General features: G+C 43.9%; 2 protein-coding genes across 2 annotated transcripts in view; both read left to right on the plus strand.

The window, feature by feature from the left end:
• Window positions 1–26,942, plus strand: part of LOC135901092 (uncharacterized) — a 46,581-nt gene extending 19,639 nt beyond the window's left edge. Inside the window, exons 3-5 of the mRNA XM_065430771.2 lie at window positions 22,223–22,229; window positions 24,877–25,960; window positions 26,658–26,942. Of these exons, the coding sequence (XP_065286843.1) occupies window positions 22,223–22,229; window positions 24,877–25,941 (1,072 nt within the window). The 3' untranslated portion in view covers window positions 25,942–25,960; window positions 26,658–26,942. The remainder of the gene's footprint in view (window positions 1–22,222; window positions 22,230–24,876; window positions 25,961–26,657) is intronic.
• LOC135901043 (uncharacterized) lies at window positions 12,037–14,875 on the plus strand. Its single transcript, XM_065430680.1, has 3 exons — window positions 12,037–12,196; window positions 13,296–14,206; window positions 14,689–14,875. The coding sequence occupies exons 1-2, from the start codon at window positions 12,185–12,187 to the stop codon at window positions 14,175–14,177; spliced, it is 894 nt and encodes a 297-aa protein (XP_065286752.1). The 5' UTR covers window positions 12,037–12,184; the 3' UTR covers window positions 14,178–14,206; window positions 14,689–14,875.

Genomic DNA, 26,942 nt, shown 5'->3' on the forward strand with positions numbered 1-26,942 from the left:
CCAGCGCCACTACAACAACACCTTACCACTCCCGAACAACATAAGAGATTCGCCCGTTATCTGAAGAAGCACATAGGACAATTAGACAGAAGAAACAGAAGCTTTCTTCGCACCCGCCAGCTTAGTGTGTTTTAGCTATAAGTCGCGCCAGGAGCAAGATTCCCGGGTCTTTTAAACCACCAGCTATGATAGCGGTGTGTCAAAACTCTCAATTGCGAATTGTGTGTGTTCACCGTGTTGTGTTTTTAACCCAACTTACACACTCGGCTTAAATTTCCTCTTCGCTTTCTCTCGTAAACTGTTAACCTCTAGTTAAAGGTATACCATCTGGAACTGTATGATCTTTGGTATTGATGTGTATAAGAAACAGACACAAACGCACAGGTCCATACGAGCAGAAGCTCTCGAGAGGGCACTGGCATTATTCGTGCACATAGGTCCCTAAGCACTACTGCTGACAGAGTACTAATTCATTCTTTCTGGGACTAATACACAGTCATTGTTATTATAAAGCTGTATTATCATGTGATGTTACAGTATCCATCCAGTGATTACTGTACACGCATTTAGACTGCTTGGAGACCTGGGTATTAAGTTCGGTAGGTGAAACGTAAGTGCATCTTCGCTGTAGGTTAGTTACAGACGGGCGAAACGTTAGTTGCGTAAAAGAAGAAGAAACGGGCACTAAAGGGAATTTACTGTTTTGAATAACAAAGTGCACATATTTTCCTAAGCAATATACATTAACTATAACGGAAATGTAAAAAGACCGAGCGTAGTGGCATGTGCCACCATCACCGTTTCAGAGTTGGTGATGAAACAATCAATCAAATTATTTAACATGCCCAGGAACAACACCGAGGTCTGGGTGCTGGTGCAGAAACAAAACTAAAACAAAGAAGACAAAACTGTAAAACAAATACAATCAAAAGTTATCGAACAAAAAATAGGCTGAAAAGACAAAATAAGAAATAACTGCATTAACATCTACATAATGAGCAACAATACAGCAATAATACACACTTGAGTGGCGAATAACATGTATGGAAGGAAATAAAAACCATGAGAAGAGAGGTAAGGAGTGTGGCTTAAAAGAAGGCTCAAGAGAAACAGCGAAGCTAGGAAGAGAAAGAAGACAGGACCTTTTAAATATTAGGAGGAAATGACAGTTGTAAAGACTTCGCATTGTGCCGAAAGGCGAGTGTCGGCTGAATATCTGCCAAGTCAGAAATGGGGAAGGGCCTATGTTTCGTGGGGATCTTGTGCGGAAACTGCCATGAAGCTGAAACTATTATATCCGCGCATCTAATAATTCCATGAAGGTTTTTCTATAAAAAGGAATAATAATAATAATAATAATAATAATAATAATAATAATAATAATCGGGAATGAGGCATCTCACTTGCACGTCCCGCGGAAGGAAAAAAAGAATGTTATCCCTGTAGTGGATCAGGATCACGAGCCTTCGTGCAGAACCGGCACCTGTTTCTCAAAGTGGCTTGAGAAGGAATCTTTTCAACCAGAGTGGCATTTTAAGATCTCCCTCGGTTCGTCGCGCGCCATCCGACACACAGTTCACTGTCCTGGCGGCTGTGCCCATCCAGCTCTAAGTATGGCGATATCGGCTGCACACAGACACAACCAGAAGAAATGCTGTAAAGATCCCATAAGAGGCTATCCAGGCTGTGAATCGGCAGCGTCAGACTTAGGCTCAACAATAAAACCCCGTTTTGTTGTTTCTCAAGAAGCTATATTCTGCTAAACATCTCCCTGTTGTCGTCATTTCCCTTCTTCTTGGTTTTTCTACTGAGAACGAAGCTTCTGAGTGGCTTTTCCCTGCAAGGAACTGAAATACTTCCATTGACTTCCCAAATTCCAAAGCGTATGTTTTTCTTAACTGGATCCAATGAGATGTTGGTGCCTGTTTGAAGGGGTCGGCTATTTCTTTACTCTTCATTCATACATGTTTTAGGAAAAAGCTTCAAAGAGAGAATACATAAAATGTTATAGTAACAACAGCTCTAAAATTTTCATACACACCAGAAAAACAAATGTTTCTGAGCAGTTCCCAAAATTCGAATGTGTATGTTGAAGCACGAATTACGTCCCTCGTCGTCAGAAAGCCCAGCACTCACACAGAAGAGTCACGATAACACGATAACAAGAGCGATTAAGGAAACCCAAATATGTGAAAAAGAAAAGATGAATCACATCTAGACATACAACGCCGTGATCATGGTTACAATAATAAGATTTAATAGCTTTTAGATATACTTGATTCATCAGAAAACTGCACTAATGTGCCTGCCGCACTGTCTTTCATGTTTTCTGATGGCCATGCACCCACGCTTTTATCTCTGTATTGATATCCTATATAGAGCATGCAAGTATGTTCGCGAAAAACCGCTTACGGTGAGTGCACTAATTTTGCAGTGTAGTAAGAAATGTTCTATGGCTTCTACAGCCTCCCCACAAGAACACACAGTCCTGAAGGTTTCTTTCTATTTGGTACAAGAAAAATTTGGTATATAATTATGCTCTGCCGGTGCGAAGTCTAAAAATTGTTTCTATTGAGCGGCTGGTTTTTATAGACGTGGTGAATTGCATGTTGGGAACTATCTCGCAAACTGGAGCTTTCCGCACTATTTCGGAATCAAGTTTCTCCGGACATTCGACCACGAAGTTTGTTTAAAAACAATGTGTTTCACTAGCCGCTCAGGGTAGCACGAAATAGTACACTATTTGCACGAGTAGCACGCGCCCTGTCATCTGCAGCGACAGTTACATTACAGTAACGTCGCAATGTGTTGGAATTCACTGAAATATAACGTAGTGAAGAAACCTCATTGCTGCACTGTAAGCCTTTTGTATTTCGTATAATAATGTACTGTTTGCTTTCCCAACCTGGTTTATTTTATGTGCAACATGAAACTTGCAGATCGCTCAGAATTACCCCTAGCAAAGTTTCTTAATTTAAATATATGGAGCGCAATGCGGAAATAGTGGCATAGAGCTCTGCGATTGTAGATGTCGTAAAGTAAGTCTAAATGTCCTTCATTTTTTCATGCCTCTATAAATAACAGCGATGTAGAGCTTCCCTTCTTACACGAAAAATCTGACTAGACATTAATATTATCCCGGTATGCATTGTAGAGGTGGAACATATTTAATAGTTTGATTGCAATCACTGGCATGTGGCACTAATAGGTGGACCGAGCATGGAAGGGATGAATTGTGGAACTTGAATCGGCCATGTATAAAGAGTGCAGCGCATTTGTAGGTCAAAATTCCTGAACATGCCGTTTCTCCACTGTACCGTAACCTCACGGAAGTGGGCCCTGTTATGACTTTGAATTGCTTGACTAAAATGATAACAGGTAAGCTTAATTGCCAAATCAAACTAGTGACGACCTGTTTCTAGAAATATTAAAATCTGAAAAGGTGTCTGGAAAAACCCAGCAGCAGCCAAAGAGTTGGCAGATGCCTTAGGTACACCCATACATGAGAAGGCTTCTGGCGAGTAGTCGTTGAAGGGTTTCTTCTAAAGTGTGTGACAGGACCCATGAAATACAATAGCAGATTATACTCATTTGTCTGACAATCACACAGTGAACCCGTATTAAGGATAATGTTGCGCAGCCTCACGTGATTCCGGCTAAACGACAAAAAACATTCCTATAGAAAGTGGCTTTCTTCTCTAGTGCTTTTACCTGCGAAGCACATGAAAGCCACTGGTCAAGAACGACTTCCAGAAACATGTGCTGCCACTAAAGCAGCACGCACTGAGAATCTATCTGTAAACAATATTTTGAGTTATCTTCTGGTAAGAATAACAACAGTTGTTTTCAAATTTGATAGTCTTTATAGGCTTGGTTCGATTGAGTGGTCGCATTAGATGGGACAGGAATGTAAAAGGTTTGTGTAAAGAACGCTGTATGCATGTTTGTACAGAATTGAGACCACGACTTAGTGCCAAGCTGCAAAACGCTATATCCAGTGAGCCACAGAGGCGAGTGAAATGGTAGTGGTGTAATCTGCGGCCCGTACATTCTGTGATCTGAAATCACAACGCTTGCTCACTTTTTCCGTGTGTTTTCGGTAGCATTTGGGGGGAAATATCCTGCGTTCATGATATTCAAGGTACTCTTCAAAGTTAAAAACTACTGTAGGAACAATGTTCATGCTCGGCAAAGATTTGTGCAAAGAACCTTGGAAGCTGTCAAGGTCGCCTGCCTTGCGCGAGGCTGAGAGCGGTATTGATACGGTGGCACTATTCACCATTCTGAATAGAGATCGAGATACCCGGGAGTGCTAGTTTTCGAACGCCACGGGACAAGCAGGGGCAAAGGGTGGACGCGCAAATGGTGGACAAATCAGCGGATCTTTTAAGCATGTGGGGCCCTCTGGCGCATGATTTTCGGGGACATGGTAGCCTAGCCGCCCACGGGATTATCTTACTGAGCCATGTCCAATGCTCCGTTCCAGTAGTCGGAAGTTCAAACTCACCCCCCCCCCCCCAAGTTTTTTTTTTACGCCAGTGTATCTAAATTTGACATTCTCCAGTGCACTACATCTGCAGGCTTGGAGTGACGCCTGACACCGGCGAAAGATGCCGAATGCAAGAGCGAGTGGACTATACTAATCCTCGTACAACCAAATTAGGAAGGCCCACCAAGCTTGAACAAAGACACTCCCTCACGAGAACAGGAATTGGCCTCCCTGGAGTAATATTCGGCCACAACCATCCTGCCGATATCTACAATTAATCCACGGCCCTCAGTCTCCAGCAGCTGCGGAGCACGTGACCAAGGTGGTGGTGAGAACTGTAACGCAGCTGAGTGTGCTAATAATCTATGGCTCCGGACAGACCACCAATGGAAAATGACCCTGTACACCTTTAACGACCGAACACTGTCGAGTGAGGTTAGCTTAGAAGGGCTTTTTGAGGAACTATCAGGCGTTGTTTGGGATATTATTGGCCTTAGTGAGATTAGAAGAACTGGTGGGGCTTATACATTGCTGAATAACGGACATGTCCTCTGCTATAGAGGTTTCTTAGATAAGAAGCAATACGGGGTAGGATTCTTAATATACAAGGACATAGCGGGCAACATTGACAAATACTACAGCAATAATGAGAGGGTAGCTGTAGTCGTAATCAAACTTAATAAGAGGTATAGATTAAAGGTAGTACAAGCCTGCGCTTCAACATCCAGTCACGATGATGAGGAAGTACATCAGTTTTATGAAGATGTTGAATTAGCGATGAGAAAAGTGCAAACTCCATATACTTTAGTATTTGGTGCCTTCAATGCAAAAGTGGGGAAAAAGGAGGCTGGTGAACAAGCAAATGGCTACTACGGCGTGGATTCTAGGAACGCTAGAGGAGAGATGCTGGTAGAATTCGCAGAAAGAAATAAGCTTTTAATAATGAACACCTTTTTCAGGAAGCGTAGCAACAGAAAGTGGACCTGGAAAAGCCATAATGGTGAAAAAAGAAATGAAATTGACTTCATACTTTCTGTTAATCCCAGCATAGTGCAGGATACAGATGTGATAGGTAGGGTAAAGTGCAGTGATCATAGGTTAGTGAGGACTAGGATTCACCTCAATTTGAAAAGAGAAAGAGCTAAATTGGTCAAGAATGAACACGTCAACCTAGAGGCAATCAGTGCATTTTACCGGTGCAGACAACTGGGGCTGCAACTTGGAGACTGACAAAGAAGCTTGAGAACAGGTAAAAGCAGGCAAATTCAGGCTGGTACTTGCAAACAAATTTGCCGCCTTAGAACAAAGAGCTGATGATGACATAGAGCTAATGACTGAAACCGTAACTAGGTTGGCTTCAGAGGCAGCAGTTGAAGTGGGAGGCAAAGCACCAAGGCAACCAGTAGACAAGCTCTCTCGTGTAAGAAAGGACCTAATTAAGAAACGACAAAGAATGAAAGTGTCCAATTCAAGAGATAAGAGAAAATTAGCAGAACAGTCAAAACCGATCAAAAAAGCGAAAATAAGTGATATTCGAAATTTATAACATGAGAAAGACTGAAGAAGCCGTAAAAAATGGACGCAGCCTGAAATCAGTGAGAAGGAAACTTGGCGTAGGACAAACCAAGATGTATGCACTGAAGGATAAGCAGGGTAATATAATCAGCGATCTCGAAGGTATAATAAAAGCAGCGGAAGAATTGTATACTGACCTGTACACTACCCAGAGGACTCAGCAGTACTCCATTCGAAACGATATTGAACTGGATACAGAAACTCCTCCTATAACTAGAGATGAGGCCAGAAGGGCAGACAAGACATGAAACGGGGAAAAGTGGCAGTAGAAGATGAAATAACAGTCGATTTAATCAAAGATGGAGGGGGCATAATGCTAAAGAAACTCGCGGCTCTCTATACGAAGTGTCTATCGACTGCAAGGGTCCCGGAAAACTGGATGAATGCAAACATTATACTAATTCACAAAAAGGAAAGACGTTAAACAACTGCAAATTATAGGCCCATTTGCTTACTTCCACTATTATGTAAAATATTTACCAAAATAATCTCCAATAGAAATACGCAACACTGGACTTTAGTCAACCAAGGGAACAGGCTGGCTTCAGGAAGGGATACTCTACAATGGATCACATCCATGTGATTAATCAGGTTATCGAGAAATCCGCAGATTGCAATAAGCATCTCTATATAAATTTCATAGATTACGAAAAAGCATTTGATTCAGTAGAGATACCAGCAGTCATAGAGGTATTGCGTAATCAAGGAGCACAAACCGCTTACGTAAATACCCTGGAAAATATCCACAGAGATTCCACAGCCCTCTTAATTCTACACAAGAAAAGTAGGAAGATACCTATAAAGAAAGGGCTCAGTCAAGGAGACACAATCTCTCCAATGCGATTCACTGTGTGCTTGGAAGAAGTATTCAAGCTATTCAACTGGGAAGGTTTAGGAGTAAGGATCGACGGCGAATACCTCAGCAACCTTCGGTTTGCCGATGACATTGTTCTATTCAGCAACACTGCATACGAGTTACAACAAATGATTGAGGACCTTAACAGGGAGAGTGTAAGAGTGGGGTTGAGGATTAATATGCAGATGACAATCAACTCGGTGAATCACCCGGCAAGGGAACAAGAGTTCAGGATCGCAAGTCAGCCTCTAGAGTCTGTGAAGGAGTACGTTTACCTAGGTAAACTAATCACAGGGAACCCTGACCATTAGAAGTAAATTCACAGAATAAAAATGTTTGATCGCATATAGCAGACATCGTGAGTTCCTGACTGGAAGCTTACCGTTATCGTTGAAAGGGAAGGTATACAATCAGTGCATTTTACCGGTGCTGACATATGGGGCTGAGACTTGGAGGCTGACAAAGAAGCTTGAGAACAGGTTAATGACCGCGCCAAAAGCGATGGAACGAAGAATGCTAGGTATAACTTTAAGAGACAGAAAGAGAGCGGTTTGGATCAGAGAGCAAACGCGTATAGACGATCATTCTAATTGACATTAAGAGAATGAAATGGCGCTGGGCATGTCATGTAAGGCACAGATTAGACAACCATAGGACCATTAGGGTGTCACAATGGGTACCAATTTGGCAGGCATTCGAGGTATTATTAGTAGCCTTACTATATTTACAATTGGGGTGTGTTTGGCAGGCATTCTCAAATTATGAACAGCAGGTTGCCATTATCCCTCAAGAGAAAAGTTTAGAACAGCTGTTTCTTACCAGTACTCACGTACGGGGCAGAAACCTGGAGGCTTACGAAAAGGGTTCTACTTAATTTGAGGACGATGCAACGAGCTATGTAAAGAAGAGTGATGGGTGTAAGGTTAAGGGATAAGAAAAGAGCAAATTGGCTGAGGAAACAAACGCGAGTTAATGGCATCTTTGTTAAAATCAAGAAAAAGAAATGGGCATGGGCAAAACATGTAATGAGGAGGGAAGATAACTGATGGACATTAAGGGTTACGGACTGGATTCCAAGGGAAGGGAAGCGTAGCAGGGGGCGGCAGAAAGTTAGGTGGGTGGATGAGATTAAGAAGTTTGCAGGGACTACATGGCCACCATTAGTACATGACCGGGATAGTTGGAGAAGTATGGGAGAGGCCTTTGCCCTGCAGTGGGCGTAACCAGGTTGATGATGATGAATGGGTACCAAGAGAAGGGATGCGCAGTAGAGGACAGCACAAGACTAAGTGGTGCGACGAAATTAGGAAATTTGCGGGTGCTAGTTGGAATCGTTTGGCGCAGGACAGGGGTAATTGGAGTGCGCTGGGAGAGGCCTTCGTCCTGTAGTGGACATAATATAGGCTGATGATGATGATGGTGATGATGATGATGATGCATTTATCACTTCGCACTGCACAGTCGTCTCACCTCAGGTTGTCCAAGGCGCTCTTGACGTTTAGTCTTTCGACCAGCCTATTAGATAAATTTCAGTTCTCACAAACGTTTCCGACTTCCTCAATTTTTTGTGCATTTGCTTTATTTCTCCGCAGTTCCTTCCGTTACTCTTTTCTCTTTACTCTTGCCTCAGTGCAGGGTAGCAAACCGGGAGCTCTTCCGGTTAACCTCCCTGCCGTTATCACCCTATTTCTCTTTCTCTGTCTATCTAGGACATTGCAAAGTAAGACCTCAGCAATAGTGCAGCATAATATTTCTACATTAAACAGGCAATAAATCTATTATACGGGCAATTGAAGACTGGTTCTCTGGTTGTAAAAAAAGAATAAGAAAATTAAGGAAAAGAAAGACAGAAATTATGAAAGAAAGAACTAAGTTCCTATATAGCGGTACGGCTGATCATTCTACAAGTCACTTGTAGGTCCCGAATGATACCGACTACTTTCGGCAAGTGTACACGTGCAGTGAAAAATTAAAACAATTTCGAAGCACAACGAAAATATTAATTTCATAATTTGTACTACCAGCTCCCGTAAGGGAGCAGGAAGTGTCAAGGAACATCTCAGTGCTGCTCAGAAATAGTAATGCCAGATATTTCAATGTAGAAACGTGTCTCTGCCTGGCACTGTTTGTTGAGAAGAAGGCATTCGTATGATATATGACATCAATTCCCAAATAGAAAGACGACATATAGGCGTGCTGATCACAAAAAAGAGAAACTAAAAAAAGGAATGATTTGTGGGAGCTGATCACACATGCCGCCTTCGAGAATTCCTAATGGCAGCGTGAAGCACATGTACGTGTTGCTACATGACTTGGCACCACGCCCGGTTACAAAGGGAAATTAATGTCTAGCAAGGTCACAGAGTCGAGGTGGCGTTGCTTTGTTATTAGACTGCCTGCGCAAATGCGCTTTTCATCCTGCTCTTGCTCAATTGCGCTTCACTGACGTCGGACGCATAAGATGCAAGCAATGGCAGGAATTGTGTGTGACTCACTGCCTGAAAAAGGAGCTGCAATATGAAGTTCGACGTCACAGTATTGTAGTCCAGAAATCATTGTAACCCTTACAGCGAATAGAAACAAGTATGCGATATAAATTTCTCAAACATATGTTGCTGTGTTTTATGAATGTGGCTCGCTATTACTATCGGAATGAATTTCAAGAGGTAATATTTATTCGCCGAAGCTATTGAGTATTGGCACCGCAAAAAGAACTTGCAGAACAGCAGGGCTATGTGAGTCATCGATTAACCTTCCAATTAAGCCATTATTGTTTTAATTGCGATAACTTTGTTATCACCATGAATCTGTTGTGACGTATGTCATCAAACTCCAGAAAACGTTATTCCTTTTTTCCTTACTGCAGTTTGTCATTTAATTATTATATGTGATTTTCATTGTGTTCAGGTGAACTGTGTCGACATGACACATGTGAAATGAAACGTCCACTTACGCAGTGTGTCGCTCGCGTATTGATGTAAAGTTTGTTTTAAAATAAAAAGTACATAGTGAGTGCACTGTATGTCGACATTTGACCAAGGTACGATGGGAAAACTGCTAGATTCACCCGAAAGTGCCAGTTTCACTGCGAAGGTAGAGTTCAGGTCAGAAGAACACAAATTCTTCAGTACAGAGATCGGAACACAAGGAATGGTGAAGCAGATATTTTTTAACCATATCTTTCAGAAGACTTTGAAGTAACAATTTCTTGATCGTATCCAACATCCAGGAACTTCAACGTTTGGTGAAACTCTAAAAGGAAGGATTTACTTTTCTGGTTATGTATTGATTTCATGGTTGTTGTTTTTTTCACTTAAGATGTGCCGTAATTTTCCTTTGTTACCGAATGTTATGGTCACGTCAATCTTCACACTCGCCAAAATGTGACCTGTTGTAGCTTGCACGAAATATCACCATCTACTGCTGGCCACACGTGTGAATGAAAACTTTATTGGATTCAAAAAAGAGAGAAAAGGTGTACTGTGAGGAATACAGTCCTTTGTGATTTACTTAATGATTTAATTAGGCATAGATGATACAAGAGGAAGCACAGTTCAATTTTAATGAGGCCAGAGTGTAGTACCAGAACATAACATATCGATGAGGAAAGTTTTCAAGAGTTAACAGGAACTTCGAAGAAATAAGCATGACGGCTGCATGAATCTTGACTCTCAGTCATTACGAACGCCAGTCGCCGTCCTGAAATGGGTGTGTTCATGTTGTTTAGATCCTAAAAAGATACATCTCATTTAGAAACGTAATGCCACTTCACATGGGTAACTTTTCTTCCCATAGATGTGTGCGAAAGGTAAAATGAGAGTTGAAAAGTTAAGGCAAGATAGTTGTGCACATAACTCATATTGACGTACGAACAGCGCGAATGCTGTTTGCCCATTCTGGAAATACTACATAAATTAAACGTTGTTGTTGTAAATAACTGCATGACAGGGTGATTCAGTGCGACCTACAGGGGTTCCCACACTCGGTGAAAGAAAAAGCTTTTCTGTGGTATAATGATGCACCTTTGTGCCCATCAACTCGAGATGGTTTGCGTACGGATCAATGCTTAATTTATGGCGGAAATGGAAATAGAGAAAGAAACTGGCGCAAAATGAACTTCATCCATTAAGCCATATTTGAGAAACTAACCGCATTTGTTTAGACCTCTGTCACATGCACGACGACTGGGATCATTTTCACACCAACCTGACGATCCGGGGCAGCATTTTGTAGCAGTTATTTTCGTAAGAATGATTTTTCTGTTATTTATCGAGTTGCATGAAGCCGCGTCCCTTTATTTGGTCACTCGTGGCAACGGATGATAAGGAAAAATAAATACATGGGGAAAGAGAAATCCATACAACATTCGGTCCCTGTGTCGAGTACCGTCAAGAATCCAAAGCCGCAGAAATCCGCAAAGTGTCCTTTATTATTCTATCGTTCTAAATGCACCTAGTGTGCCCCCAGTCATTACGTGAAACTACAATATCGATAACTGCCGACGGAAACTTTGAAAATCGCCTGCATCCAATTAAATAATTGTTAGAACAGTGAATCATCAGAGCTTTGGTTTTGCCGACATAGTGAAGGTCATAAATTACTTTCATCATCATTTCTGATATTCAGCATATGACCAGCCTTCTGATTTATTTTTTTTTCGCTTGGTTGGCGTAATACGACCTCACGTTGACATATACCGGATGGTGTTGGGTCGCTCGATAGTGGCTGTCTTCCAGTTCCGGTGCTTCTCTAAGGCCGGCGCAGGAAGCCGCGAGCGCACTTATCGCTGTCGGCCACAGCCAGACGTCGTTGTCTGTAGGCGCCACGCGGTATCGGCCGTCCTACCGGTCGTGCTGAGCAGGTAGTGAGGGCTTCTGGCGTCCGCTTCCACCCGCGAGCTTATTTTTTTATTTTCGAATTTCGTTTTCTGCCACGGTCGAGACGGTTCCGTCCGCTACAACGCACCCTTGGCATGGCGAAATCTGGGAGACCCACCATTGCGTACGCCTCTGTAGACTCCCTGTGTATAGCGCGGTGGTCTGATATCTACAGTGGTGGAGAGAGTGATTTGAGCCCTGTACCTAGGTTATGAAGAAAAGGTAAGAGAGGCTCATCTAGGAAGGTGAAGGGTACACGGGGGCCCAAATCTGCTCGGCACACCTTCTACCTCATTGCGCGACAAGGGAGGCGTATGCATATAAAATAAGGACGCATTTGCCCTCTAGTCACCAGTCGTCACCAGTCCTCCTAGAGCCGTCACCACCATGAAGCCGCTGGTGAGTGCAAAGCCTTCTGCAAGCGATATCTTGCGCGAAGAGCATTGTTACCTCTAGAAATTATTTTGCTCCTTCCTTGGTAACTATGACCTACTTCGAGCTTTAATTCGTGAGCAGCCTGCAAAGCTGCTTGCTTTAAGGGACGTTTCTCCGAACCTGGCTTCTAGCATTCGTGCCTGAAACCATGTTTTGGCAGAAAAAAAGCTAGCAGCAAAACAGGTACTCAAAATGTTTGAGTAATCTACATTTATTACAGCTGCCCGTTGTCTATGGTTCGAAAGAAGTGAATACCTCAGGGTTTATGCTTTTTGAACCAAAGCGCCCGCACAGAAGGGTAAAACGTTCAAGCAGCAAAAAGTGAGTGCAATTTGGAGCAGTTCCTGAAAGTATTGTAAGATGTTTTCTGATGGCATAATAGCTTCATTATCAACACCAAAAAGCGCACCTTCGTCTGCTATTGCTATTTCATTGATTTCTACGCCATTGGATTATATATTTAACAATATCGGCATATCCCTATGAATGATTCGTGCCACGATTATTTTCGTTGGCATCTTTCGAATCGCAGGAGTTTTTTGCAGCTGTCCGCACCCTTGGGAGTACTTGTTTAAAATCTTTCCAGTGGAAAAGAGTACAATTCATAAACGCCTTAATCCCTGTAAAAGTTCAATGCTGCTTCTAGAAAAAGACACTTTTAGAATGAGTTTGTCCATCAATGTTCATCAATAGTGTGACTGTATTGAGTGAACAATAACCTGTCTTCATACCGGGAAGTGGTCATTTGCTTCAAGTGCCCGTATGTGTTCTTATTGTTCTGATTATGATGGACCGAAATCCGCCTCGCATCATTGAATAAGATAAGCCAAATATTTGTTATTACCTTAAAATAACATAACATTTTTACAAGGTGTTAGATACCAATCGCGCCGTCACTACTGTTCTTTTTTTATCACGTGCATACAGGTAAGTTCGGATGGGCCACTATTTGGGGCAAGTTTCGGTGCCTTTCATGGCTAGTCCTCTAGTAATCGTTCCAGGTGAAATCACGAAGACAAAAATAGTTAAAAAGCATACGTGAACTATTTGAACCATTCTGCAGTGCGTTGTCGTCTTGCTGGCGCTGTGCGCCATCGCCTCTGCCAAGAAGGAGAAGGTCGAGGGCCGTGGGGCCCTACTCGGAGTTGGAGCGGGCGGCTGCTGCCCCTGCACCGGTGGCCTTGGAGTCGGTGGCGTGGGCCTAGGCACCGGCCTCGGTGGAGGCAGCAGCTACAACAGTGGTAGCTACAGCTCTGGCTCGGGCTATGGCTCTGGTGTTGGCGCGGGTGCAGGATTGGCCTCAGGTGCTGGACTTGCCTCGGGCGCTGGACTTGCCTCAGGTGTTGGACTTTCCTCCGGCGCTGGACTTTCCTCTGGTGCTGGACTTGCCTCGGGTGCCGGACTTGCCTCAGGCGCCGGACTTGCCTCGGGTGCCGGACTTGCCTCAGGTGCTGGACTCGCCTCAGGTGCCGGACTTGCCAAAGGTGCTGGACTTGCCTCAGGCGCCGGACTCGGTGCTGGGGCTGCCGGTGTTGGCCTCGGAGTAGGAGGAGCCGGCGTTGGAGCTGGCGTCCCTCTGGCCAGCCCCGGAGTCGGCGTTGGCGTTGGTGGAGTTGGTCTTGGAGGTGGACTTGGCGGTGGCCTTGGAGGTGGTTTCGGATCATCCTCGGGCTACTCGGGCTTCAAGCAGGGCTCTGGATTCAACAACCAGGCCGGAGCCAACAAGGCCGGTCAGGGAAGCTTCGCCTACAACGTCGGCGGCTCGGATAGCAACAAGTACGGCCACAGTTCCTCATACGGAGACTCCAAGAGCTTCGGCAAGAGCGCAAGCGAGGGCTTCAACCGCGCCTCGGGCCAGGGAAGCCATGGTAGCTCGTTCAACAAGGCCGCCGCGGGATCCGGAGCCCAGAGCTCCAGCTCCGGCAGCAAGGTTGTCTCCGGTTAAGCGCTACAAGCGACGCCTGTGATTCTTGTGTAAGTACCGCTCCGCTTTGATATACTTAGCAATTTTCAGTCGTTATTCAAGTGACTACAAGTAGGGTGCATTGCGGTGTGTCATTCTGTTCAACACAATCGGGGAAAGCTTTCCTAGGAAAAAAATTGCAGGCCATGACTTTGTTTCCTGTGTGGGAGAAGAAACTACGAAACAAGAGCCCTAAAAATGTAGGGCATGCAGGCCACAATTATGATGAGGAATTGTGAATTTATACATTAACAAGAAATACTTTAGGTGAAGTGTTGAAGAACGTTGCCACCTTTTTGTTCAGGAATTACTGTCTTATGATCGCGCGCTAGTATTTTGAGATTCCTCTGCTGAGTTCTCAGGGAACTGCACATATTTTAATAAAATATGAGTAGTCGCCTATACAATTAATTTACTTTTCGTTCCCTCTTCACAGAAATCTTGAAATGCATAGTGATTCCACTGACTTAAGAATTGTCCTTGATCTTTGCAGGCCCCTCCTTAACACTCAGATGGTTGCTGAACGGCTGGACAACAACGGCTTGAATATTTCAAGTTTTGATGCTGCAGAAGTGATAGGGTGTAGCGAATAGTAATACCTCCTTCATATGTAAAGGAGTTTGTTCATCCGCTGAAATACTGCCCTGCATCAATAAAGAGCCATATGTTACTATTAAAAAGGAGCATTGCTTGCGTGTTTTTGAACTAGACCTCCGTACACCGCAGCATTTGAACGATGCTTACTGCGGGCACTCGAGCAGAACGCCACCTAAGAATCTAGTGTGAGCTTCAAAACTAGCGTTTTTTAAAAATTTGATGTAAAACATTATTTTAAATACATGGGTACAGGTCTTGAAGCCAGTATGTAAAAGTAGTTCCTTATTCTACGCCACATTCTGTGCTGTCCCAGTGGCACTTAGGGCGTTTCGGTGAGCACACCCCCTGATGAACTGTTCAACAAATTATGGCCCAGCCAAAAGAAATGAAACAAATTGAACCTGTGCTGCATACTATGAATAGCTCTAATTAAATGCAATCTCTTTACAGCTGCTTGATTTCTCCTGTTGATGTAGTGTCAACGAGAAAATAGAAACAGGAGCGGTCGTTAATAAATGCTTGCTGGTGCAAATATCAGCAAATATATGACTACATGAGCTCAGTACTTGATGTTATTCCTTTGAAATTGTCACTTCACTTTATAATTACTCACAGAAATTTACTGCCGTAAGCCATCGACATGGGGTTGAATGCTTCTTTTTATTATCGTGATACTTCTCTTGGCAGAGCACAAAAAAAGCACACAATCTCGATCATCTTTAATGGAATAAAAAGTAATGTAGTTGAAGTGCTTGCTGTAGCATACACAATATTTTAGCAATATTATATGCCTACGACCTAAGAGTTCTTTTCGAGACTTTTGTGTTGTGGCGAGCTTAAGAAAAAAACAGTATGATAGCATAGCCGCAATATGTTCTCCTCTGTACACATTTACGAAAGAAAAAAAAAGAAAAAACAGCAGCCATCAAACATCCAAAAAAATTTGGTCACTTAATTTCTAGAGAATGAGAAAATAACGCTAAATCATTCTATAAGCTGCCTACAGGTTCTTTAAGGGCCTTCACAAAAGCAAGCGATATGTGTATAAGCCAGACTTGAGCACCTTACTGAAAGAAGTAACCGATTAGAATTACAGTTACTTCGTTTAAAACTGTGATTGATTATAGTGAACAATGGACAGGCACCTAAACAGAACGAGCTGGCATGAGATATTCAGTGCGCCGTTTGCAGCGCTTCATACATTGCTTATCTTTACAAACAACTGCTTTTCAAAAATTTCCCCAGTCATCTTCCCTCGTTTTTCTTCGTGAATTCATTAGCGGCGGCACTGAAAACTCGTTCCACGCGCGGGCTGAGAAGGAGAGCGGTGTTTAATTTACTTTAATTTAATGTCATCTTGCGCACAAGATCCTCGTTACTCAGCATCTCGTTGCTCTGTGAGGCGCAACGTTTCATTCTCGCCGGGACTTCAAGAAGGCCTTCCCGGTAGGGCCAGTGAAATGCTGTAATATTTTCCGTAGGTGACATCTTGGCGTTAACGTCCTAAGTGTCCTTCGTTATCGAGCTATATAGAAGAACGGGTTTAATTCGTCGGCCCACGTCTGGTGGTAGCCCCGTTAACATAAGGAAACAAATATTCAGCTCCCGAGTTTGCCCGTCTGAACATGCGCATTCGCGGGGCTGCCGCACAGCATGATCTAGGGTCTTCTGCTGCAGTTCCCACCAAATTCAGGTTCCCCAAATTGCGTCACCTGTTACAGCTTGTCTGATCGATAAGGTAACTAAATACATTTATTTGATTCGTGAAAAAAATGTAATTGAATTGCAGTGAGCGTTATCGAGTAAGGAATGTCATCACTAAATTACAAAATTACCAAAAGATTTAATACGACGAGCAAAACGAGAACTAGGTAAAAGCGGCAGTCAAAGTTTCGACAAGTGGACTTGTGTTTTTGAAGGCGACATATGCTTACGTCGCCTTCAAGAAGACAAGTCCACTTGTCGAAACGTTGGCTCCTGCTTTTACTTTGTTCTTGTTCTTGCTATGCTCATCGTCTTGAATTTCCATCTCCCGCCTTCCCCGTGTTTTTCCAAAAGATGCAATTTATTACAAGTAAATTATTACATGTAATTTGTCACGTACAAGTCTGGTGTAAACGTGGCATTACTTTTTATTTTTGGGTACAAAATTGCGTTTATTTCAACTGTGTTAATTACCATTTGCCAATACTGTGGGATAACGCTCAGCTAAAATCAATGTTAAACTATTAGTGCATTCAGGCATCGCCATGGACTAATATAGGAAATAGTCATTAGGGATACGCTTAAGTGGAGCATTAACTTAAGCTGTATCAATAAATTACGCTTATTACGCGAAGCAGCCAGTCCTATCAAGAGGTGAGGCTTCGCCACCCACACAGAACGTGAGAACGAAAAAGTGGTTGCGATGCGTCATGAAGTTTCCGCAGTAGCTCGCTTTGACACCATAGATTTTTACGTCTAGTCATGCCTAGTTATTTCTTTATTAGCAAATAAGAGCAGCATTGTGTTTTAAAAGAACTATAAACTAAGCCTTGCAGGTTTTGAGAACCTTCCTTGCGCCAGAACCCCCATGCGAGAAAATACTTTGAGATCCATGACGCCACACTGACGTACCAGCACTAAGCTTTCGTCAAAAAAATAAAAATAAATAAATAACACGACGAAGTTTGGTCTTTAGTTATAACTGAAATTTTCGCTTCTGATGAATGAAAATCAAGTATTAAAGAAATAATTTGCAGGCGTAAACTGATTTAATCTTTCTGTTTATGCCCCACTAGAGTTCATGCCTTCACTCATTATAGTGAAACCACAAACATTCGAGTGCTTGCATTGATGAGTGAGTGCGCTAAGATCAATGTTCATCCCAAAAATAATTGGAGCAACCAGTTTGTGAACTAATAATGCGTTTTATAACCATTATTTTTATGTTTTACAACTGAACCTGTTTGTTTTCAATGGGCGAATGCAAGTATATTGTAGAGAGCCTTTAAGCTGATAAGCACTGGTTTAAATTGAAAAATATATATGGAGCTAAATTAATATTGGTTAAAATTAGAATATTTGCGTCTGGCAAGATCGACCGCGAAGAAAGCCCAGGTGACTCCGGAAAAGGGGATATATTACTTATAGGTACTTTGTAACTGCCGATAGAACTCATCATGCGTTTGAAGTGGTTGAAATGAAAGCAGTTTGTGTTCAAAATTTTGGCGTGTGATACGCGTAGAGATGTAATCTAAATTAACGTAAGGATTTTACAGACAAGATGTAAAGTCCTGTTCAATATCAACTGGCGTCAAAATACTGACAGAAGAGAGCAGTTATCGCATTGCATAGCGTGAGCGTTTTTGGAAACATTGACGCGAATTATCGCGTTTATTAGCGGTGCGGGAGCACCATTAATCAAGCACAAAAGGGAGTTTAGCGGTCCCATGCTGCCAACTTCCCAATAGGTGAGTGTCCTTTCAAGCATCTTGAACTCCCTTAGTTGCCGGGCACCAGGCCGGGCGCGCACCTCTACCTATTTCACCGGTAGGAACCCAGTGGTAGCGCTCGTCTGCCTCTCACAGGGCCAAAGCTGGGGTGGGGACACGGGGGGCGCCCAGAGACTCTCGAAAATATTTATAGGACCTTCTTTCGAGATGAGAACTCAAATAAACAACCGAGCGCCAGGCTGCGGTACATCTCTACCTATTATAAAAGCAACTGGGCTTCCGGCGGCACCCGGATTCGGACCCAGCGTCTATACCGCACACGAGGCCGACGCTATACCGTTTCACCAGCAGGGGCAGCAGTGCCAACCAATTACAAAATTGACGTCATAGAGTAGTATACCTTTAAAGGAGAGAGCGAGTGAATGATCGATACTACATCTAGAAGCAGCAGTACGCGGCAACTTCCGTGGCCATCCGGTGCGAAGCAGTTTGTATCCGAGTGACCCATTTGTCTCTGAGCAACCTCAGCAATCATATAGAGGTCCCTCAGAATTCACCATATTACGTGCTTCACCCATGCATTGGAGGGCCGCTCAATCAACACCAGAAGGCACATTCCAAGGTGGTTCCAACACTTACGCTCAAGTGATGATGGTAGTAGTGTACTGAACATTCTGGAACGGCTATGTTGCTTGAAAAGTATCGCAATTGTGCAAACACGCTCATATCAAGCACATCAGTTGTTCAGAATAAACCATCGCAGTGCGCGACCTCAACTCCTGGAGAGTAGCAAGGCCTAATGAACTTAAAGCCCTCAGTCGGAGAACAACGACGTTTGTTTGTTGATACGAGGGAGAGGTACTGACAGATCGCAGGGCCAATTAAGATACATTCGGCTGCGTTTTACTTCTGTTGTTTACTAAAGCAATTAATGAAGAACAGAGTTCTACTTGCCGCGAGTGTCTGCATAAGGCACGACAGCATACGGATTGTCTTTTTTTTTTCGTTGTTGTCACCTCCATTGTTGACTGTCACCTCCATTGTTGACTCGCGAATGCAACGAATCTCTTTTCTCTCTATTTGGCTCATTACTGTTCCTGCGCAAGATTCCTAAGTAATGACTAAGAATTCCGCACAGCTTTGTAAAGACGTAAAGTTTAATTAAACAAAGCGGTCGCCGATAATAAAAGTCCACATTGGAAGAGTAAAATTAACATCCCAGGATCCTAACTAAAGAACACTGAGACAACTCAACTGAGCCCTTCATGTAAACAAACTTGCAAATGAATGGTAAGAAAATAGTTTCTTCCTGCATTGCTCATCTTTGCGGTATATTTTATTCTTGTTACGTTCGTTGATTTAGGAGGCATATTTTACATTCAAAGTGTAAATTTTATTCTAAAGCCTCACTTTTAATTCAAACCCCCCGAATAACCCTCCATTTTACTATTTCAACACAACAATCATCGAGCTCTGTAACGATTCAAACAGAGCTCTTCTATACGCGCGCGTCCGAAGCTTCCATACCTCTTACACAACACGCCTTACAAGAACTTAATGATCTTGAGGCCGTTTAGGACCGAAATCATGAGATGTTCCCTTCGACACATGACGTGTTGCAATACACAGGTAGCGATCATCATATTCTGTAGAATATTTCCCGCAAATGCACGTACCTGAACCGTCTACCAAGAAATTAGTTTACCGGGTGGTGAGAAATACGACGTACTAGGGGCGCAATCATCTCCGTAACGGCTCCCCTCGCGTTCTTTTCCCGCAAAAGATTGTTAAACAGGGACACGGAAGCTACACTCATGGATATGTATGCGTGAATTGCGAAAATGACTTGCCTTGAACTAGTCGTTCGTAGAGCCTCTGTTATGGACTAAGCCAACAAAAAGCGGAACTAACGTAAATGAATAGTTTGACCCAGATTGACAGGTATTTATATGCAATAATCGATGACGGGCTTCGACCAGTATTGCGGTCACTACGTTAAATGAAAAGGGCAGTGGTCAATCAGCAGCGTAATTTACGAACAAAAGTCTTTAAAATTCATCGCTTGGGGCCGAATGCATACGCTGAATTTACGTAAGGGCGATCTGTTTACATGATGTCTACAGTCATTGTTTTTGTCATAAAAAGAATGTTTGCTTGCATAATGTGCTCTTGATAGTGTATTGACAGAGCACAATATTACGTCCCAGGTTGTTTCAATCTCAGAGGCCTAGCGGCTGATAGAAAAAAGAAAACTCATTTTACCAGTGCTAAACTCGTGTCAACGCTCAAGAAAAGAACCCAGATGACCCATGCAGCCCGCAGGTGTTTGAAGTGACGCAGATGGAACGCAGTGTACAGCCACAGTTCTTTGAGTGTGTGTCAGGTTGCTCCAATTATTCCTCCTCCCTTTCGCGCTTTAGTTCATATTTTCCTTCACTCCATGCAGGATGAAGAACTACAATCACCTCTGGTTAAGCTTCTTGCCTTTTTTTTGTACATTATCTCACCGATCATGCAAAGCAAAACCGTTGACGCGACCGCGACCAGGGCACACATACGCGCGCAAATGCGCTCACGCGCACAAGCACACAGGCACCATAGCAGAAGGTTCTGGAATAATTTTGAAAATGTGCATTCGCACATCGATTCACAAGCATTCTTCTGCTGCCGCCTTCGCAACTGACTACGAAGGTAGGGCCGCACATTAGCGTCTACAAAAATTACAATAATAATAATTATTGGCATAAAATTAGAAATTAGGCAGCGAATCAGGCGAATGTACAATGAAATTGACCTAACGTGTTACCCAGCTAACGCTATCCAATCTGTTCAACGAAAAAAAAAATGAAGAAAACATGGTGCAAGATACAATTATAAGACCTACGGTGTTCGATCGTCAGAGGTCTGGTGACCCGACACTGTGGGTATTAGAACTGTATATTGCGCAGTGTTCTTTAAATCTTTTTTTTTTCGTTAAACAGATTGTATAGCGTTAGCTGGGACGCCCTACAGAAATAACCGGAAACTTTCAGGCTTGTTGGACGGAGCTTATTAAGAACCTAAACCCATCTGTGCACTGGAAAAAAATTCCTGAAAGTGTGCTTTTACAAGATTCAACATAAACGCCTACTAATAAGAATTCGACTCACAATTTCAGCTTGTAAACGTGACAACATTGACATTAAAGCTACTGCGCCGGAAATTTCGCTATAACACCTGCTTCAGATGTTCTGCAACATTCAGGAGAAAATAAAAACGATATCATTTGAGTTGTACTGCCAGTGTTTATTGGCTATTCTCTCTTGCGCGTTTGATTCGACACGCTCTGACACTTGACACGTTCTGAATATTCACGTGTGAGTTAGATTTTTCCCTCGTCGAATAAAGGACGCTTCAGAACGCGTGGATGGCACATCGCGCCGGAATATCCAAGTGACTCGCTGCTTCTTGTCAGGAAAAAGAGAATATACGTCATTTGCCTGGCGTGTAAGCGGACTGTCTCGCTCGTGTAGCAACGTTCAATCTGGTGTCATGCGGCGTCCTAACGTTTCCCGTACCCGTCGCTTGCGCTTGGCATACCCCAGCTCGTGCAAGCGGGCACTAACGCTTCCATAACCACTCGGACGGTCAGCGATGGCTCAAGGACGGTTGCAATAACTGAAAGACTCATAGTTGTTTTTTTACGAGTCCGCGCCTTGACTTTTACACGTTGCAGTGGCCAGTGTCGACGACATTGTTGTGTTTGGCGCACTTGTAATATGCCATAGTAGAGAAAAAAAAAGGCTATCTAAATCAATTTATCGGAATAGTAGCTTCATCAAATACTAAATTTCATGAACAATGGGCTCATCCGCACTATTATTGTTGTTTGACTTTAACCACAGGGTGAAAATAGCAAAATGACTTATCTGCACACGAAAATCATTGCATGTTATTTGTCACCTTTCGAACAACTTCGCCGGGCATCACATCATAAAACCTCGTGTTTGCTTTCAGTGAGATTGTGCGTTCTTATTTTTATTCATGGTCTGAGTTCATCACCTACTGATTTAAAGACGAATATCAGTCACCATCGTGTGATTGTATATAAGATTAATTTATATTATTATTTGAATGAACAATGAAAGATATCAGGCAAAGCATTGTCATTTACATCGCACACAAATTTTGATTCACCTATTTACGGACGCAACGCTGAAGAGGGCGTTTCTTGGCGGCTTGGGTTGAGTAATCAACAGAAATTGCTTCGACTAGCTATGCACTTTCAAGCACTTGGGGACACGAGTTGCCATGTTCACGTGTTTGTCGAATGTAAATGCGAGAACTCCGGATATTCAATTACTAAGCATTCCCTAGTGTGCGAACTCTGAAATTGTGCTACAAATTTTCTATAAATCTCATGCCCTTCGGGGCGGAACACCATGAGGCACAACTAGTTTTGAAAAGCCATCGTATAAAAAGAACCTTACGCATTCGTCAAAAAAAAAAAAATCCCGGATATATGGAATTAGAAAAGAACGTGACCGAAATTTGATCGATATTTCCTTCCATCTCATCGCTGTTGTCCACTCAGTGTATAAGCCCGCGCTAAGGATGCGATTAGTTGTGAAAGCAAACTTATTGTTCCTCTATTAACAGAAAATGCGGTATTCTTGATCACATTTGATAAGTTCTTGAATACATTTGAAGTGCTGCTCAAGGATTAAGCATTTAGATAAAAAATGCTGTTATCAAATTTTGTGTCCATGTGATTGCTGCACCAAAGAATGATGCAGAACCTGATGGCATAGCCCGGTAGCGATGTTTTAGAAGTGAAGCTGCTTACGTTAAAAATGTAAATTCATTCTTACTTAAGCATGTCTACAGGGAACCAACGGATAACAATTACAACAGCCCTCTACGAAGAATTCGGAAGATTTCTGGCCGCGCCAGCCAACTGTTAAGCGAGAGCCACGATAATCGCCAAGTTTCGGGAGTACCTCTTGGATGCATGACGCAATCAAGCGATTTGAATTTCAACAGCCCACTTACAAAACTTAAGGTACTCCTTACTCACAAGCTTACAAAATAGCTGCGCAATCTATGAAGTTCTAGCTTCTGTGGAAACTGACCTGCCCCCAATATACGCTCTCTTTTCCATTTGTTCTGTCAAAATTCTCAATAATTCAACTCACGTTGCCATCACACCTCACATGTTACCTGCCTTACAACCGCCTTTCCACCTCCTATATAAGCAACGATTAAAAAAAGAAAAAGACACACACATCTCATCACCTGGCTTCATTTCTATTTTGCTTTCTGGAGACAGAAGTGCGAGACAATGTAGGAAAAGCCGAAGTGCCTCATTAATAATTGCCCGAGACACGTCGTTAATTCAAGGCGGCTGCAACGTCATGCGCATGCCCGCAAGGTTAACGTGGAGTCACGAAAAAGCCCGGACGCGTCTATATACAAACTCGACTCACAGCCGGTGAACGTAATCGCCTACGCCCTAGTGTTACAAGCAACATGCATGCGAACTGCGGCAGGCGGCGGCGCCCCCTTGGCACACGGGTGTTGCGCAGCCCGCGCTGTCTGTGCGTATGAGCGCGGGAAAGTGCCCAGGTGGGCCCGTTGATTGAGAAAGATGGCCAGGGAACCTCTGACCGGCGAGAGTAAACCGGCGTCGCGTCGAAGGCGATTGCCGGCGCCGCTTCATTGTCAGGCACGAGGAACTAGACGTGTAGCTGGAGAAATGCCTTCCGAGAAGGAAGCCAACGCTGGCCTGTCCAACGCCTACGGGTCCTTGAAGCCAGAGAGGAGAGGCGTGAATATAAAACAGCGCGCCCCATGGCAGCGACTGGGATCAGTCCACCAAAAGCTTCAGAGCCATGAGGACCATTGTAAGCATGCTGGCCCCGCTTTGCGTTTTTCATGCACGAATGCTTCATTCGGTTTGTTTGTGGCGCTTCCTTTCAACGCTCGAAAATGTTCCTCCTCTTTTAATAGAAGCTTGTCATGCTAACCTTTCAGTGAAATATTCAGGGCTATGTGCGCTTACTTAGTAGTTGGGGTGTTAGAAACGACGTTCCCTGTACAGTGCAGTGAATTACGACGTTCACAAAGAAGCCTCCTTGTACAGTAGCCGGCTTTTTTGGCGTCATGTATTTTCTGTGCCTGTAACATGGTAACAGTGCTTTTGTGAGCCATGTTATTTAGTAATGGTGTTTTATAATGTCTTTGGATAACCATATCATGTGACGCCATATTTGACATGATGAGTGTCGTATCTGGAACACGCAAGCTTCATCATCTCAGGTGTGGCTCACGAAGAAGATTCTTTGCAATTTTAAAGCAGTGCACCCCTGAAACCGAACACCATATATACACGTGTCCTGCTGCAGTGAGAGTTACATTACCGATGATCAGAAGGCCGAAATATGTAAGGATTATTTCGAGCCATTTTATTAATTTCCGAACAGTCCCGCTGAGTGGCTGACCTCTTCGATAGCTGAGGCGTACGTGGCTCCGCGAGGACCATTAACGAAGGGCAGACATAATGGAACGAATTGTTACATAATTTGAGACTCGTATTGTGTGCATGAGGTTAAACAGCACTCTGTTCCGTTTTTTCTTCTTGTGTGCTAATTCGCCATTTGTATGATTTGCAGCTAGTTTTATCGTGTCTGCTTCCCCTGTGCCTCCTTGTGCTTGCCGAAGACAAGCCAGCCGAAGACAAGCCAGCCGAAGTCAAGCCAGCCGCTGAGAAACCAGCTGAAACAACAACAGTGGCATCCGCTGGCGATGACAAGAAGGAAGGAGATGAGAAGATCGAAGGTCGCGGGCTCTTCCTGAGCGGCGGCGGGCTCGGCGGTGGCCTCGGCGGCTGCCCGCCATGCCCTTGTGGCTACGGACCGGGAGTGGGCGGCGGATATGGTGGAGCAGGCTACGGTTCCGGCTTGGGTGGTAGCTACGGTGCCGGAGGAGGTTCCTACGGAGGAGGTTACGGCGGAGGCTACCGCGGTGGCTACGGTGGTTCCTATGGAGGTGGCTACGGTGGAGGCGTTCGTCCAGGTGTAGGCATCGGAGGCGCTAGTTACGGTGGAGGCGTTCGTCCGGGTGTGGGCATTGGAGGCGCTGGTTACGGAGGTGGAGTCGGTCCTGGCTACGGAGGAGGAGTCGGTCCCGGTGTTGGTGTTGGTCCTGGCATCGGCAAGGGTGTCGTTGGAGGACCTGTTGGTCCTGTTGGTGGTCCTGGTGTGGGCGTCGGTCCTGGTATCGGTAAGGGAGTAGTCGGAGGACCCGTTGGAGGACCCGTCGGAGGACCTGTTGGAGGTGCTCTCGGTGTTGGTCCCGGAGTCGGTGGCGTTGGCGGACCCGGCGTGGGTGTTGGACCGGGAGTTGGCGGAATCGGCGGAGGCTACGGAGGCTACGGAGGCGGCGTCGGTGGTGCGGCTGCTGCGAGTTCGGGCTATGAGAGTGCCGGAGGTTTCGCTAATAAGGCCGCTGGGCAGGAAGCCGGCCAGGGAAGCTTTGCCTACAATCTTGGAGGCTCGGACAAGAAGGTCTTCGGGCAGAGCTCGTCCTACGGAGATTCGAAAAGCTTCGGCCTGAGTGAAAGCGAGGGCTTCAACCGCGGCGAAGGTCAGTCAAGCCATGGTAGTGCCTTCGGCAAAGAGGCTGCCGGGTCTGGATCTGTGTCCCAAAGTTCTGGAAAGGAGGTGGTCGTCGGCTGAAATATTTTTATGGATGGCTGTAAGTATACAATGGCTGGGTTTGCCGCGCATCTAAGGTCAGAAAGCTTTGTCACTGCTATTCCCATACGCGCATGTTTAGATAACCGATCAATAAATACTGTAGAGGAAATTTTTAAAAGTGAGATGTGCTAGTGCGAGCTACATAATAAAAAGCGGTGCAAGCAGGAAAGTCGTGTTTCTATATGTGAGGCAGCCAAACAATGGACGTGATCGTTGAGACGCCTTGAATGGTCTTTATAAAATAATTTATTGCTCAATAGCAGGAGTCGAAAACATTGTGCCACATTCAAGTAAAATGTGCGAAAAAAAGGTAATTTAGTATTTTAAATTAAAACCGGAGTTGTATGCACCTTGTCCCAAGTTAGCTCTGTGCTTAAATGCTGAACCACTCAGAAGGAAGGAGCGTATATAAAGTATTAGACATAGAGTAGCCTCAAAAGCAAATGTTCTAAAGCATTTTTTTCTATCCTTTTCACGATAGACTTGTTCACCGCCATCTTGGATAACGACTGGACGGTGAAATTTCTTAGAGAATATTTAGGCATAAACATTTGTAAAACAAATAATTTGGGTGAACGGGTAGTATTACCGAGTAAAAGAATTGAATGCTTTTTACATTCCGGGGTATTTTTGATGAAACCTGTCACACAACTCCTTAACCAATCATTGTTCTCGTTTTCTTTCTTTTCTTCTAGGTTTGTGTGCTGGTCGCCAACGCAGTTTTCCATTAGTACAATGAAGCTCGCAACTATATTCAGCCTGTGCCATAGTCTTCGGAGCTTCGTGCAGTAAGATGCGGAACCTCTACACTACACACTAATTAATAAAACGGTACCACTTCGAAGAACTACGACGCAATATATATTTTGTTTCCTCAATGGGAATACCCACATATGCCAAACATTGCAGAAGCGAGTGCCAAAAAACGAAGCGATCCTGCACGGAAGTATCTGCAATAAAGGTATCTTCATAAAGTTCGA

The sequence above is a fragment of the Dermacentor albipictus genome, chromosome 1, assembly GCF_038994185.2.
Source record: "Dermacentor albipictus isolate Rhodes 1998 colony chromosome 1, USDA_Dalb.pri_finalv2, whole genome shotgun sequence".
Lineage (NCBI taxonomy): Eukaryota > Metazoa > Arthropoda > Arachnida > Ixodida > Ixodidae > Dermacentor > Dermacentor albipictus.